This window comes from Carcharodon carcharias, chromosome 2 (genome assembly GCF_017639515.1).
Source record: "Carcharodon carcharias isolate sCarCar2 chromosome 2, sCarCar2.pri, whole genome shotgun sequence".
NCBI classification, from domain to species: Eukaryota; Metazoa; Chordata; class Chondrichthyes; order Lamniformes; family Lamnidae; genus Carcharodon; species Carcharodon carcharias.
The window spans coordinates 172,227,569-172,243,604 of NC_054468.1; the positions used below are offsets into that span (position 1 = coordinate 172,227,569).

General features: G+C 41.7%; 1 protein-coding gene across 4 annotated transcripts in view; it reads right to left on the bottom strand.

The window, feature by feature from the left end:
- The window catches only part of cfap36 (cilia and flagella associated protein 36), a 145,542-nt gene that overhangs the window by 63,135 nt on the left and 66,371 nt on the right, over positions 1 to 16,036 (bottom strand). For 3 of the 4 annotated variants that reach the window (XM_041177562.1, XM_041177571.1, XM_041177577.1), the window contains exon 7: positions 112 to 186. The exons of the other annotated variant lie outside the window; for it this stretch is intronic. In XM_041177562.1, the coding sequence (XP_041033496.1) occupies positions 112 to 186 (75 nt within the window). The remainder of the gene's footprint in view (positions 1 to 111; positions 187 to 16,036) is intronic. 4 annotated transcript variants of the gene reach the window in all.

Sequence of the window (16,036 nt, forward strand, 5' to 3'; positions counted from 1 at the left end):
AAAACTTTCATGTTTAAAGTGGTCTGAATTTTCCAAAGTAAACAAAACTGTTTCATGAGTTTGTAACTACCTTATAACGAAGATTAAGAAACTCGCAAATACATCTACTACCTCATCTAGGTTACTTGTGGATGCAACTGCATCTTCTCTTGCTGATGTTCTCTTTTGTAAAGATTTCTGAACAGCCTGTAAAAAATTTTGGTATGTTAAAACAGTCATCCTCACTGCACTACAAAGCAACAGGTTCCTTAACATCTACACATTTCCCGGTTTCAAATAGGGAAATGGAAACACACCACCTGAACTGTGGTAAAATCTGAACTGAAAAGAGTAAGGGATTTATTCAAAATTATATGCTCTCTCAATGGTATTCCAATTTATGTAATCTAATCCTAAACCTACCTTTAGTATCCAGCACTCCACCTCCCATTTTAACCTTGATTCCTGTTTCATCAGTTTCTGCCTCCCCTCTGTAACTATCATCTTGCGGCCAAGCCAGTTAACTGTGGAGGTAGGCTTTACAAGAGGAAAGAGAAGAAGGGAATTCCAATTCAATTTAAAAGAATTTCCTTTGCAGAATGGTTCCAAATAGATTTTTGACCTGAAAGTTCCCTTTGCATGCAAATGGTCACCAAATAGCTCAGTTCAGGTAATGATGGGTCAGTACTTTCTCATTATCTTAGTTATGATTTTTTAAACATATAAAATAAAAACTCAAGCCACAAGCCACGCTGTAGTAACAATAAGTTTACTGAAGATTGGCATTACTAGGATGTTAGTTACACTCCCCAACATCAGTGCATTAGGATCCTGATTTTTTAAAAAATCTACATGAACTTTTACCTGAATAAGTGCTGCAAACCTCCAACATTTTTTCATGCATTTCATCAAACTGCTTGGTTGATAATCACCAATTATTCAGAAATATCAGTAATTTAATCAGTATGTAAGTGTTATACTTGTAATGATTATTCAATGAATGTATGAAACATCTATTTCTTTCTCAATAATCTGCATGATTACCATTACTTCTATCACATTATAATGCAAGGCAATAGTAAAACAATTTAAGATGGTATGTAGCCTTTAATTTTTTTCCAAGTATATAGTGGTACAAAATTATGCTGATAAAAATCCCTCATAAAAGGGGTGAAAAGAGCAGTGGAGTTTTTTTATTCTTTCATAGGGTGTGGGCATCGCCAGCAAGGCCAGCATTTGTTGCCCATCCCTAATTGCCATTGAATTGATTGGCTTGCTAGACAATTTCAGAGGGTAATTAAGAGTCAACCACATTGCTGTCACAGGTAGTCACATATAGGCCAGGCTAGGGGTAAAGATGGCAGATTCCCTTCCCTGAACAAACCTGCTGGGTTTTTATGACAATTGATGATAGTTTCATTGTCACCATTACAAAGACATTCAATTTCAATTTATTAATTATGTTGGGAATCCATATCTCTAAGAACTGTGTGTTTTAAAAAATTAGAAGGACCTTGGAATATCAGGACACTTTCTTGGGAGCTGACCTAGATTTCTTTCTAAAGAAGGGCTATAAGTTCACAGTGGACTGTGAGCAGGCTGATTTTTTTTTCCAAGAAATCACATGACTTCAGCTAAATGTCCAGCAAGACACCTGAGGAGATAAGGGCCACTTATTTACATGAACTAAAATTGCTGGAGAAAAAAAAATCACCTGTTTTCAGATGCTGGCAAACCCTGCTGATTTATTAGAAACCAACTGACCAGGAGGGTTTTCTGTTTTAGAACTTGTGTTTTGTGCTCAATGTGTGCTTTGGTGGCAAACAGAGAAGGAAGGTTGCTCAGCTGTCTTGGTCACTGCCTTGCCTGGACTTCCACGTGATTATCCTCCTTTAGCCAAGAAAAAAGACCCTCACTGCAATATCACCACCTGTATTTGGGAGCCCAAAAGGCTGTGATGAGAGAGAAAGTTTCCACGGATACTGTTTCACTGAAGCTCCTTTGGACAAAATGTCCAGGCAACTACTGTGACCAGTGATTAGTTTTTGCATGCAGGAACACCAGATTGACAGTGTCAAAACGTTCAAACTTTATTCTTTTTCATAAAGTTTTCCGATTGGCCAACCTCTGCAGAGACCCTATTTGGTTTGCTCTTTTTTGTGTGTGTGTGTGTGTGTGTTGGGATTTAAAAGATGTAAATAGTGACACTTACGGATTACAAATTTTATGTTAACCAGTTCTTGTAGCTTCTTTTTTAAAAAAAAGTTTCATTTCGTAATAAACCAATCATTCTGAGTTTATTGAAAGAAACCTGCTTAAAGTCTCTTTTATTCTGGGTCTAACAGGAGCAAAAGTTAACAACTGGCCATTTTGGTGAGTGAACTAAATATTTACATTTATGGTGCAACCTATGGAGTAGTGGGCCTAGAGAAACTGAGCATTCTTCCTGTCGTGGTCGTAACAATTAACTAAAGTTAAATTCCACTAGCTGCCCATATCCTGAGAGCATTAGTCAGGGTCTCTGTATTACTAGTCCAGTAACATTATTATTTATTACATGGGGAGGCAGTGGTATAGTAGTAAAGGATATGTCAAAATGTCACAAAAGCATGCAGATGCAACTGTAACTACAAACTAAAAGGATCCAATTTCAAAATATTTTTGGCCTATCAGAAATTGTGGTTTAATTCTATTTTTTTTGGCAAAGAATAAGATAAATCTGGCTTAGGTTACATATGCACTTTGCACTGACATGTTTTGCCATGCAAAAACACAATGGGTGTTATTTTCACCCCAAGGATAGGAGAGTTGGGATGGGTTTGCACCGGGGGTGGTTGGCAGGCAGCAGGAAGTAAAAAAAAATTAAATTCACAAACCCGACTCCAACAGGCCTCCAACCCACCATTTCCAGTTTTGAGAGAGGTGGGTTGGGTCACAAACACACTCTCAGAAATCTTTTAGTGATGCTGCATGCGTCCTTTGTAACTTCATTCTTATTTCTAATGCATGGAGATCAAGATCTCTGGGCTGTGGGAAACCTGGCAGGTAAAATGAGGCAAAAGGACTGTAGCAATGAGGTAAGTTCTGCCAGGGCCGCTCAGCTCCAGACTTCACTGCAGCCTTGTTCCAAACATGGGCAAAAGGAGTGAGGTGAGAATGACTACCCTTGACATCAAAGCAGCATTTGACTATATATCACATCAAGGAGTTGAGCAAAATTGAAATCAATGGGAATCAGAGGAAAACTCTCCACTAGTTGAAGTCAAACCTAGGACAAAGAAGATTGTTGCGGTTGTTGCAAGCCAATCATATCAGCCCAGGATTTTGCTGCAGGATTTCCTCAGGGCAATGTCCTAGGGCCAACCATTTCAGTTGCATCATCAATGACATTCCCTCCAACATAAGGTTAGAAGTGAGCATGCTTGCTGATTAGTGCACAGTTCACAGAACCGTTTGCAATACTGAAGCAGTCGGTGCCCGCTTGGAGTAAGACCTGGACAACATTCAGGTTTAGGCTGATAAGTGACAAGTCACTTTGCACTACACAAGTGCCAGACAGTGACTATCTCCTACAAGAGTGAATCTAACTATTGCATATGACATACAATAGCATTACTATTGCTGGGTCCCCCACATCAATTTCCTGTGAATTATCATTGATCATAAACTTGACTGGACTACATAAATACTGCGGTGACAAGAACCAGTCGGAGGCTGGGAATTCTGCAGTGAGTAACAAAAACTCACCTCCTGACTCCCCCAAATTCTGTCTGCCATTTACCTGGCACAAGTTGGGCATGTGATGAATACTCTCCACTTGCCTGGGTGAACGCAGATTCAACAACTGAAGAAGCTCAACACCATCCAGAACAAAGCAGCCACTTGATGGCATCCCATCAACTACCTTAAACATTCACTCTCTCTCTACCACAGTGGCAGCAATGTGCACCAAATGCAAGATGCACTGCAGCAACTTGCCAAGGCTCCTTCAACAGACTTTCCATACCCATGACCTCCACCAGCTAGAAGAACAAGGGCAGTAGATACATGACAAAATCACCAACTGCAAACTTCCCTCCAAGTCACACACAAGCCTGACCTGGAACTAAAATTGTTCTTTCACTGTTGCTGGGTCAAAATCCTAAAACTCCCTCCTTAACAGCACTAAGGGTAAATCTACATCATATGGACTGCAGCGGTTCAACAGGGTGGCCCATCACCACTTTGGCAAGGGCAATTCAGGGTGATCAATAAATGCCAGTGACACTCACATCCTATTTCCATTTCATCCAACCTCTTCCCATTGCAACGTGAGACTTTTAACTGACATCTGCTCCATGGCTACTTTCCGGCTGATAGACAGCCAGTCTGCCTGTCAATCTGGCTAGCAATCAGGTGGGAAACCTGTCAAAATTTTTTCAAAATATGCCCTGACATTAAATTAGCAGAACTGTGGGAAACCCTATTTTAGGTTTTCTATTGAAGAACCTTCCGCACTCCACAACCTTCCCCTTCTCTTCCTGGCCCTGAATAAATACCAGGGTCAAAGGTGTCACTAGTTTCTTTTTTTAAAATAAACAGCAGTAGATTTTAATGAGAAAATAATAATTACATTTTTGTAAGATATTACTTCTTTTCCCGTTTGCTTGAGGACTCTCAGAATTTGAAAATTGTTAGGATTCACTGAATGTACAATCTCACTTTGGGCAAGCAAGAATTGGCATTTTAGACAGGCAAACCCACTGTGCATCACAACTCACAATAGGAAAATGAGGGACAAATGGAGGCTTGGAATATCAGTGAGATAACTGTGTTGACACAAGCTCGTAGTGGTACGTGGGAATTATATTACTCTGACAACAGCAATTTGCAAGACTCTGCCAAGTGCCTGATAAATGAAAACTGAGGACCAGTGGCTACAGAGTTAGGGCAAAAAGAAAATCAATTCCCTGTTATAGCTACTGCGAGTGGAGATTGTTTACTAGCTTCAGTCTTCATTGCTTACATAAAGGGGACACAAGATGAGTGAGGTTGGTGATGGCCTTTAACCCAGAAGCAATAACAGTAAGGAAAATTAGTAATTGCTTTAAAATGTTTGAGGAATCTGCAATTGCTTTTAAAGTTTTAAAAATACTTTTAGGAGTCTGTATCACTTGTAAAGGGATCAGTTGTAATTTTCAGATAAGAAGAAATCCTGGTCCATTTGACCTGACGATGCTTGAGCTGGAAGCAGTACCCATAGTAAAGAAGCAAAAACACAGAGGCCAAGTAACACAGGCATAAAGAGAAAGGGGAAAAGTTTGAGGGGAAGATTTGCGTAGATCCAAACTACCTACTCTTTTGGAAGCTGAGTTGCAAAGGTTCCTGAGAGAAGTGTGCCATATAGGGTAAATCTGTTTACGTGGTAATTGCTCCCTGTGGAGAACTGGCTAAGTCCTTGAAGGAAAGGGATAGGAATTCTATCTGCAAGGACTGTGTGGCTGAAACTGGGACCATACAAGCAGGATGGATTACCTACTAAAGATAGTCTTTGTTGTAACTGCTATTCCATGTGCAATTTACAGTTCGTACCGACCGTGATTTTCCTTTAATTTACATTGATTCTGGTTTGATACAAAAGTTACAAAAAAAAGTGAAATCTTGTTGGTAATTTCTTCATTTAAGGGTTATTTTGGTTTACAGATCCTCCACGGGGATCGCAACAAAACTGGGGGCTTGAGTCCAGGATGATCTGATCGAAGAGAAACTAAAATGGGTTCACTGGAACTTTCCAGTATTTAAACAAAGAAGATTTGACATTTGCTTTTGCTATACTTAATTGGGAAATTGACACAAGTACCTTTGCTGAAAGAGAGGATCTAACTCTGAGGGACTTAAAACAGCTGCAAAAAGATGATTTATAGGCTGTAGCAGACTCACCTCACTCTGGGTGACTAGAAAATAGAAGTTGACTCAGACAGAACTCCTCTAGATTTTGATTTGGTGACGGATTCTCGCTTAGTGCCTAAATTTAGAGAGGATGGAGTGGAGCTGTGCCTCTTAGAATCATAAGAGGTCTACAGCACAGAAAAAGGCCCATCGAGTCTGTGCCGGTCAAACAAGTACTTAACTATTCTAAACAAAAACAAAAATAAAAATACCTGGAAAAACTCAGCAGGTCTGACAGCATCTGTAGAGAGGAATACAGTTAATATTTTGAGTCCGTATGACTCTTCAACAGAACTAAGGAAAAATAGAAGAGAGGTGAAATATAAGCTGGTTTAAGGGGGGGTGAGACAAGTAGAACTGGATAGAGGGCCAGTGATAGGTGGAGATTGTCAAAAGATGTCATAGACAAAAGGACAAAGAGGTGTTGATAGTGGTGATATTAGCTAAGAAATGTGCTAACAGGTGAGATTAAGGGTAGAAAGCAGGACGAGCAAGGTACAGATAGCCCTAGTGGGGGTGGGATGGGGGGAATGGATCGAAATAGGCTAAAAGGTAGAGATGAAACAATGGATGGAAATACATTTAAAAATAATGGAAATAGGTGGGAAAAGAAAAATCTATATAAATTATTGGAAAAAAGGGGATCGGAAAGGGGGTGGGGATGGAGGAGAGAGTTCATGATCGAAAGTTGTTGAACTCAATATTCAGTCCGGAAGGCTGTAAAGTGCCTAGTCGGAAGATGAGGTGCTGTTCCTCCAGTTTGCGTTGAGCTTCACTGGAACATTGTAGCAGGCCAAGGAGGACATGTGGGCAAGAGAGCAGGGTGGAGTGTTGAAATGGCAAGCAACAGGGAGGTTTGGGTCATGCTTGCAGACAGACCGAAGGTGTTCCACAAAGCGGTCACCTAGTCTGCGTTTGGTCTCTCCAATGTAGAGGAAACTGCATTGGGAGCAGTGAATGCAGTAGACTAAATTGAGGGAAGTGCAAATGAAATGCTGCTTCACTTGAAAGGAGTGTTTGGGACCTTGGATGGTGAGGAGAGGGGAAGTAAAGGGGCAGGTGTTGCACCTTCTGCAGTTGCATGGGAGGGTGCCGTGGGAGGGGGTTGAGGTGTAGGGGGTGATGGGGGAGTGGACCAGGGTGTCCCGGAGGGAACGATCCCTGCGGAATGCCGCTGAGGGGGTGAAGGGAAGATGTGTTTGGTGGTGGCATCATGCTGGAGTTGGCAGAAATGGCGGAGGATGATCCTTTTAATGCGGAGGCTGGTGGGGTGATAAGTGAGGACAAGGGGGCCCCTATCATGGTTCTGGGAGGGAGAGGAAGGTCTGAGGGAGGATGCGCGGGAGATGGGCTGGACACGGTTGAGGGCCCTGTCAACCACCGTGGGTGGAAAACCTCGGTTAAGGAAGAAGGAAGGCATGTCAGAGGAACTGTTTTTGAAAGTGGTATCATCAGAACAGATGCGACGGAGGCGAAGGAACTGAGAGAATGGGATGGAGACCTTACAGGAAGCGGGGTGTGAGGAGCTGTAGTCGAGGTAGCTGTGGGAGTTGGTAGGCTTGTAATGAATATTGGTGGACAGTCTATCACCAGAGATTGAGACAGAGAGGTCAAGGAAGGGAAATGTCAGAGATGGACCTAACTATTCTAATCTCATTTTCCAGCACTAAACCCCTAGCCTTGTATGCCAAGGCATCACAAGTGCACATCCAAATACTTCTTAAATGTTATGAGGGTATCTGCCTCTACCACCCATTCAGGCAGTGAGTTCCAAATTCCCACCATCCTCTGGGTGAAAAAAATTCTTCGTCACATCCCCTCTAAACCTCTTGCCCCTTACCTTAAATCTATGCCCCCTGGTAGTGATCCCTCCACCAAGGGGAAAAGTTCCTTCCTGTCTACCCTATCTATGCCCCTCATAATTTTATACATCTCAATCATGTCTCCCCTCAATCTCCTCTGCTCCAGGGAAAATAACCCCAGTCTATTAAACCTCTCCTCATAACTAAAACTCTCCAGCCCAGGCAACATCCTGGTAAATCTCCTCTGCACTCTCTCTCCAGTGCAATCACATCCTTCCTATAATGCAGATTCCAGAACTGCACGCAATACTCCAGCTGTGGCCTAACCAGCATTTTATATAGTTCCAGCATAACCTCCCTGCTCTTATATTCTATGCCTCGGCTAAAAAAGGCAAGTATCCCATGTGCCTTCTTAGCCACCTTATCTACCTGTCCCACTACCTTAAGGTACCGGTGGGCATGCACACCAAGGTCCCTCTGATCCTCAATTCTTCCCAGGGACCTACCATTCATCGTGTATTCCCGTGCCTTGTTTGTCCTGCCCAAATACATCACCTCACACTTATCTGGATTAAATTCCATTTGCCACTGACCAGCCCATCTATATCCTCCTATAATCCAAGGCTATCCCCTCCTCGCTATTTACCATCCCACCGATTTTCGTGTCATCCGCGAACTTACTGATCAACCCGCCTAGATTCAAGTCTAAATCATTTATATATACCACAAACAGCAAGAGATCCAACACTGATCCCTGTGGAACCCACTGGACACAGGCATCCGGTCACAAAAACACCCCTTGACCATCAGCCTCTGCTTCCTGCCACTCAGCCAATTCTGGATCCTATTTGCCAAATAGTCTTGGATTCAATGGGCTCTTACCTTCGTTATCAGTCTCCCATATGGGACCTTATCAAAAGCCTTGCTGAAGTCCAAGTAGACTACGTCAAATGCATTGCCCTCAACGACACACCTGGTCACCTCTTCAAAAAAAGTCAATCAAATTGGTCAGACATGACCTCCCCTTAACAAATCCACGCTGACTGCCCTTGATTAATCCCTGCCTCTCCAAATGTAGTTTAATTCAATCCCTCAGAATTGCTTCCAATAGTTTCCCCACCACTGAGGTTAGACTGACTGGCCTGTAATTCCCTGGTTTATCCCTTCCTCCCTTCTTGAATAACGGTACCACATTGGCTGTCCTCCAGTCCTCTGGCACCTCTCTTGTGGCCAGAGAGGTATTGAAAATTATTGCCAGCGTCTCTGCTATCTCCTCCCTTGCCTCACTCAACAGCCTGGGATACATTTCATCCAGGCCTGGAATTTATTTACTTTTAAGTCTGCCAGACCACTTAGAAAGGGAGGAGGTTTATGCTAATTTCTTTAATTATATCACTGTCTGTCTGCCTGATTTCCAAACCCACGTCATCCTTCTCACTTGTGAACACTGACTCAAAGTATTCATTTTAGTAATCACTTCATGTCATTCAAGAAAATTGCTACAAGTATGAATTGGACGAAAGAACAGTGGACTATGCTCCTATAAAGTGTTGTGGTAGGGAAGGCTTTGGAGCTGTACTCATCCCTTTTAGCAGAGCATTTGTCTGATTACAAGGAAGTAAAGACTGCTATATGCAATGCTTATGAGTTGATGCCAGAGGCCTCCTGGCCTCTGAGAAAGAGAATGCACCACATTTATGTAGACTTTGCCAGAGAAAAGGGGAGTGCATTCAATAAGTGGTGTAGGTTGATGAAGGTGGAACAGATGATGTTGGTGGAGGAATTTAAAAATAGTGTCCATTTGGAGTTAAAGCTTTATCTGAAAGACCACAAAGTTCATAAAATATTGGAAGCCTCAGCAACGGCAGGCGATTATGAGTTAACTCATAAGATAATTGGTAATAGGCCCCATTTTGGAACCTTCCAGAGTAACTAGAATGAAAGGAAGGTTGATGATGAGAAGAGGTCAGGCCCTGCTGAGAAGAGGATAAAGACCCAGGCCCTTCTCGGGTTAGTAGGTTTGTAGGACCGGTTTAGCTCAGGGGGACCAACATGCCATTTTTGTCTCAAGAAAGGGCATGTGAAAACTAAATACTGCAAGTTAAAAACAAGCTTGTCATATTTGTCCACTCAAGGGATGTTTCCCAAGGTAAAAACATCATGACCTGTAAAGTTCACAACAAGCAGGGAGTCTCCCCAAGGCTCACCAAGAGGGTGAGTTGGGTGATGGAAAGCTAGATTCGATGCTCGAGAGTAAAGTGTCCCATGTTCATCCACAGAGGCAGGGAAGTCAATTACTATTCTTTAGGGATTTTGGGGTAACTGTTGGCCAATAACCTGTCCTTTCCACACCCCCCCCCCCCCCCGCCCCAGATAGTTTGATGAATGCCAAGGTCAGGGGCTCGACAAAAGGTATTTACCCATGCCCTTGTATTAGGTTGATTTATAGTGCGACACAATCACAGGTCCTGTTACCGTTGGTGTTGTTCCCAGTTTGCCCATGGAAAGTGCAGATTATTTGCTGGGAAATGGCTTAGCTGGGGGAAGGTATTGGCATCCCCCATAGTTTTGGAAAAGCCACCTGAAGCTACTGAAACTGAGGTTTTACGGGAGAAATTTCCCAGAATATTCATGAACTGTGTTTAAACTATGGACCAGGTTCATAGGGCCAAGCTGGAAGGAGTGGATTCAGTTGTTGGAAAGGACAACTCAAAGGATTGGTTGGTTGAAACCTTTTCTAATGTCTTGTATGGGGGTGATGGTAAATTATTTAGATCCATCTTAGTTAAAGCCCAACTGGCAGACCTCATCTGAGGAGCTTGTCTCAGGCAGCGGCTGAAAAGGTCCCTGAATGTTATTACATCAAGGATCACATTTTAATGAGGAAGTTTAGGCCTGCCTGGAGGCCAGCTGAAGAGGACTGAGCTGTAGTCCACCAAATGGCTGTCCCTCCATGCTACCACAGTGAGGTTCTGAGGATTGGCCATGATATCCCAATTGCAGGTCATGTAGGTATTCGGACAAATCACAAAGATTTTGGCGCATTTTTATTGGTCAAAGCTGTGTAAGGATGTTGTTGATTTCTGTAAAGCATGTCACTCTTGTCAAGTGGTTGGGAAGTCCCAGCCTTCGATCAAACCAGCCCCATTAATCCTGATTCCGGTATTTGAAGAACCCTTCAGTAGGATTCTAGTGGATTGTGTGGGACCCTTACCGGAGAAGAAATCGGGTCATAGATATCTCCTGACCATTGTGGACCTTGAAGACTATGATTAAGGCTTATTCTCTCAAATACAGTCAGGTTTGAGGTCAAGGGATAATGTTTGTATTATTCGTGACTACAGACTCGCCAAACAAGTCAACCGGTTTTAGTTCCTTCGAGCTGGTTGATGGGTATGAGATTAAGGGCCCCCTTGAACTTTTTAAGGAGAAATTCTTGGCTCAGGAGGAGACCAACATCCTCAATCACGTATTCAAGTTCCAGGAAAGGCTCTCAAAGGCTTGTGAGGTGGCAAGGGAACACCTTAAGACTTCTCAACAAGTAATGAAAGCACAAATGGACAGAGCCCCAAAGGCACATCATTTTACCCCAGGAGATAAGTTATTAGTTTCATTAACTTTGCTGGTGATTTTTTTGTTCACTCTTTATTGAATGTTCATGTTAGTGTCCAATGTTGTACTCACCACTCTATGGAACATGGTTCAGCTGACCCTCCCTTCTGTGCATTGTAAAGGACATTGTCCAAGATCACTCTCAACAGGGATAATTGAAAGTTATCAATGAACTCAATGCTCCATAAGGTCTCTGCCAGCCAACACCCTGAGTTGTACTCAACTGGACAGTACTGACAGTGACCTTTAGACCTCTCACTTTCTTACCTTGTCTGACTATCCCCACCAACAACTCCTCTCCCCACCACACCTAGGACACCAGGCCCTTCCCACTTCACTCCTCCATGTCCAAAACCCACCCTCAGTCCTCCCTTGGATCACTCTTCCACTGCTTCCTCTCCTGACCCCAATCCAAACAAACACCCCCCATCCCCCCACCCACCCACCCCACCCCTCACCACTGACTCATCCTTGCTGGCCGAGCCTCCATGTAAGCTGCCATTTTCCTTCTCTCCTTCCTTGTGCTGTAGAGTTAAACGAGGAAAACTGCTACCTTACACACAACTACACAAAGCTGACTGGTACACGCCACCTTTGAACGATTGTGAACCGGTGCCACAAGATTCACATGCACTATTAACTACATCCCGAGGAAAGGACTTGAGTATAAACTGTCTCATGCTAATGAGAGTTCATGGCATGCAAATATTTTGTAAATATGAACTTACCACAAGCTGGAATAAGGTTCAACAAGCCAATGACTTTATCTCTGTGTCTCAACCCAGCATCAGGATATCAAAATTTCACATCCTGCCTGGTTCAGTCACCCCACACACCATGTTTCCCGCTCTGGCGGGTTCCATTAAATCCCCCCCATGTGATAAATAGTACTAGTCTATATAGACCCCAATCCACTGATGTTCCCAGAAAAGTTCAAAACCAAGAACCAAAAGCCGTTTCAGTAGAGTTTGACGCTATAGCCATTTATACTAAACATTATGTCGCTGGTCAGAACAATGTGATTGCAGATGCCCTGTCATGACACAGGCAGTTTATGTCTGGAGGTGTAACAGCTTGGAAACAAGCAGAGAGAGAAAGCTACCAGGAGCTGTAGACCATTAAGCAAGAAGGCAGTCAAGTCCATGCGTGAGCTGGGGGGGCCCACAATTGCGAGGTGCTTAAGGAGAGGTCAGCTAGCCAAAGGTTAATGAAAGACCCCATGAAATCTCATTCCATGGAAAATAGCAGGCAAACTGAGGAGAATTCAAGTGAATTCCTAACAGCTGCGGCACATCTTAGTTTTGTCCTAGGAAAAGTGAAGGAACCTTCAAGATCCTGTTAGATAAAGGGGGAAACTTGGGTGGAAATTTAAATAAAACCAGGAGTGACCCGTTAAGATTTTCAGGCTTAAAAGTGTTTACGAAATAGTGTTAAGTTGGTAGTACTTGCTTTGTTTAATTCACGTACAGTAAAGATTTTGTTTAAGACATGATAGCCTGTGGCGTAATTCTTTCAGTTAATAACTGGGAATTCGAATTTCTATTTAAAAGTTAATAATCTCCCTCAAGATCGTAACACTGCTACCAATCCTTGGTCACTGCTCTTGTTTATAATGATTCCCTTATAATAATGTTAAGGAAACAAATCAAATTTAAATGTCCGTCTTCCTTTGAGCTGCTCATCTTTCAGACACCACCTTACTTGAAACTTCTATTTCTTTAAATATATTTTCCAACATCCCTAAAAATCCAACTTCAGTGTTGGAGCGACTACCCATTGTCTCCTCCTTGAATTCAGAAAAGAATAATCCATTTTGTACATCTGCAATCATTTGATGTATCATTAACCCAGTGGGCTGATTTGGTCTACTACTGTTCCTATGTTCCTTTGGGATTTTTCAATAACCCCATGATTTTTTTCACATGCTTATTGCATCTATGTTGAAAGAAATACTTGCCATTTCTTTCAAACTTAACATTATGTTTTAGCTCTTCTGACAAATCTTTAAAACTACTTTATTATTGTTTTCTTGGTCCACTATTTTATTTGTAGCTTCATACTTCAGGATTATTTTCTGTCCTTATGCTTGCATTACTTCCATTGTTGTCCATACTGATTTTAATATTACCCTGCTTCTGTAGTGGCACATTTTCATTCTCTACACTTTGTATAGTGGATCACCTTTAGAAATATTTTTCTTCCAAGGTATTCTCTTTTAATTATGTTCTCCAGTTTCATCTCTGCCCCTCAATGCTTACTTTCCAAAAGCTGAGTTCATAGGTTTCTTCCTCTCACTCTAATCTACATTTCACTTTCCTAACGCCAAGCCTAGTAACCAAGAACTCTTCCAGATAAAAGGCTACACCCCTTTCAAATTTGCTGTTTTTATCTCTACGAAGAAATTGTGTCCCTACACATCCATCCATTCCATTCATCCACTTCGTTATTCACCAGGTCTCCTTGTGATGTCTATGATCTATGATAGCAAAAGCTCTTCCTCCAGCAAGAGCCTCCAGGTCTTACATTGTATTCCCAAGATGTTCCAGCAAAACTCTAGCCAAAGATAGCTTTGTCATCTAGTCCCCAAATCTGAGTAAATTTTTCCCTTTACGTAACTATTTATTTTTGTGAAAGATCAGCAAATGGCTCACAATCCTCTTTTATGTGTCCCATTCACATTGACTATGTAAATGTAAACAGTCAAACTCTTTATTTCATAGTCATTGCTTAACTAACCATCTTATACCTTATAAGCTCATGGGAATTTTGCTAGGCTGCTCCTTTTCTGGCCTCATCTAGAATGGATTGAACATCCGGCTTGCTAAGCAGATCATTCGTGGGACAAAGTGAGACACCTCATCTCCTCACTAATTTAATGGCATACTTTCATTCGCAAGTCCATAAAATGATCACCACCCATGCCTAGCTGCTTGAGAGTTTACACTCCAGATTAAGCAACCAGATTCTTAAATCATCTGGAACTATTTTCACAGTCATCTCCCTTAACATTAAGCAGCAACAATCTATTACATGTTACCTAGCAAGCCACATGTAATTCAGCTAGATAAGTATTTCTCTACAAGCACTGCCTAGATTCTCTTAGATTGTTAAAAAAAATGCCTGTACACTTGGGGCATTAAATAATCTTTCCTGAGGATAATTTGTTTTACATTATCTTAGTCCATGGAATTGGCAGGATCAATGCAAAAATACAAGTTTTTTTTTTGCTTAGTGATATAATGAGTTGGCTGACATATAACTGAAAGGTCCAGATTAAAAATATCATTTAACCTCCACTACTAGCCCCCACCCACTAACACCCACCAATTCTTTAAAATTTAGGCTTAGGTTTGATTTAATAAAATTATGGGATCCAAATATCCACAACCGCACTTAGTTGACTTGCTACTGATGTGCATTTCACTTTCGGTTTGAGTGTGTGACAAGGCTTTTTCGCCTCTTGTTTGCTTTAAATTTGTGTCATTCCCTCTCTTCTTGCAGTCTGCGTTCCTCTCTTCTTTTGCTTATTTCCCCTTTCTACATTGCTTAAGCTTCAAGTGAAACCCATTCTCTTCAGCTATCAGCTCTACTAAATCAAGTTTGAACTTCTTTTGAGTTGGACATTTTTAAAAAATTGCTTCTACTTTTAAATTTTAAAGGTTTAAAAATTGTCTTCATCATAAGAGCAACTCAGTAAATTTGCTCATCATTTGAAGTTTATGAGAAACAACATCAAAGCAAACTCATGAGCATCATAATAACCTTCTCATCTCTCACTCCTCTTATAAAACTTGCATGAATGCACTCCTCCTCCTCCCTCAGTTATCATGCCCTAAGAGGGCAGTGGTAACCAGGGACTTTCACTGGATTGGTCCATCATTTTATGCCCTGGCAAAGTACTGCAGTGGTTTGCCATTGCCTTCTGTAGAATGGCTGACCAGGAAATTCCTGTTCTTATCACTTGCCATCAGGCATTATAGAAGAATTTACAAGCTAATAATCAACCAGTTTGGACACGTTATGAAAGCACTGGCCATGGCCATCAAATCCTGGAGCAGACTTTGAACCCAGAGCTTCTGGTCCAGAAGTAGGGTCTCTACCAATGTGCTACAAGAACTCCCTTGTGAATGCACTACACTTAATTAAAAAATTAGTTACTTCTTTGTAATAAATCTTTTCTGTGAAAAATGGTCAAAGTTCCAAAATGACAGCACCCATCTCCCTTCTACCCAAAATGAAATAAGAACAGTAAAAGCAGAAAAATTAAGGAGGGGAGGGGGTGGTAATCAGAAGCTAAACAATAAACGCAAATAGGGCTGACAAGAAGCGAATGTGCAAAAACAGAATGGACACAGGTAATATGGACACCATTTGTGCTAACCTATATGTACAATGCCTTGGAAGTTCTACCAAGTGTTGAATGTTTTTGATGTGTCAAATAATTGGAACAATCAATTGATGCTGCCAGAAGAATCCATAAATGAATCAGTCCAGCTTTCCTTTGGTACTTAATTCTTGAGACATTTCTTAAGTTTACAGTCACTTGTTAAAACATTTAAACTAGATCCCGTGGCAGAAAACATGGGTTTTCTGGATTGTACTAAAAGCAGCACTGATATATCAAAACCAGTAAAAAATCTACTGTAAGACAAGGACAGAAAAATAGTCCAAGTACTAAGTGGTCATATCACACTGGACAACATTTTGATCTGATT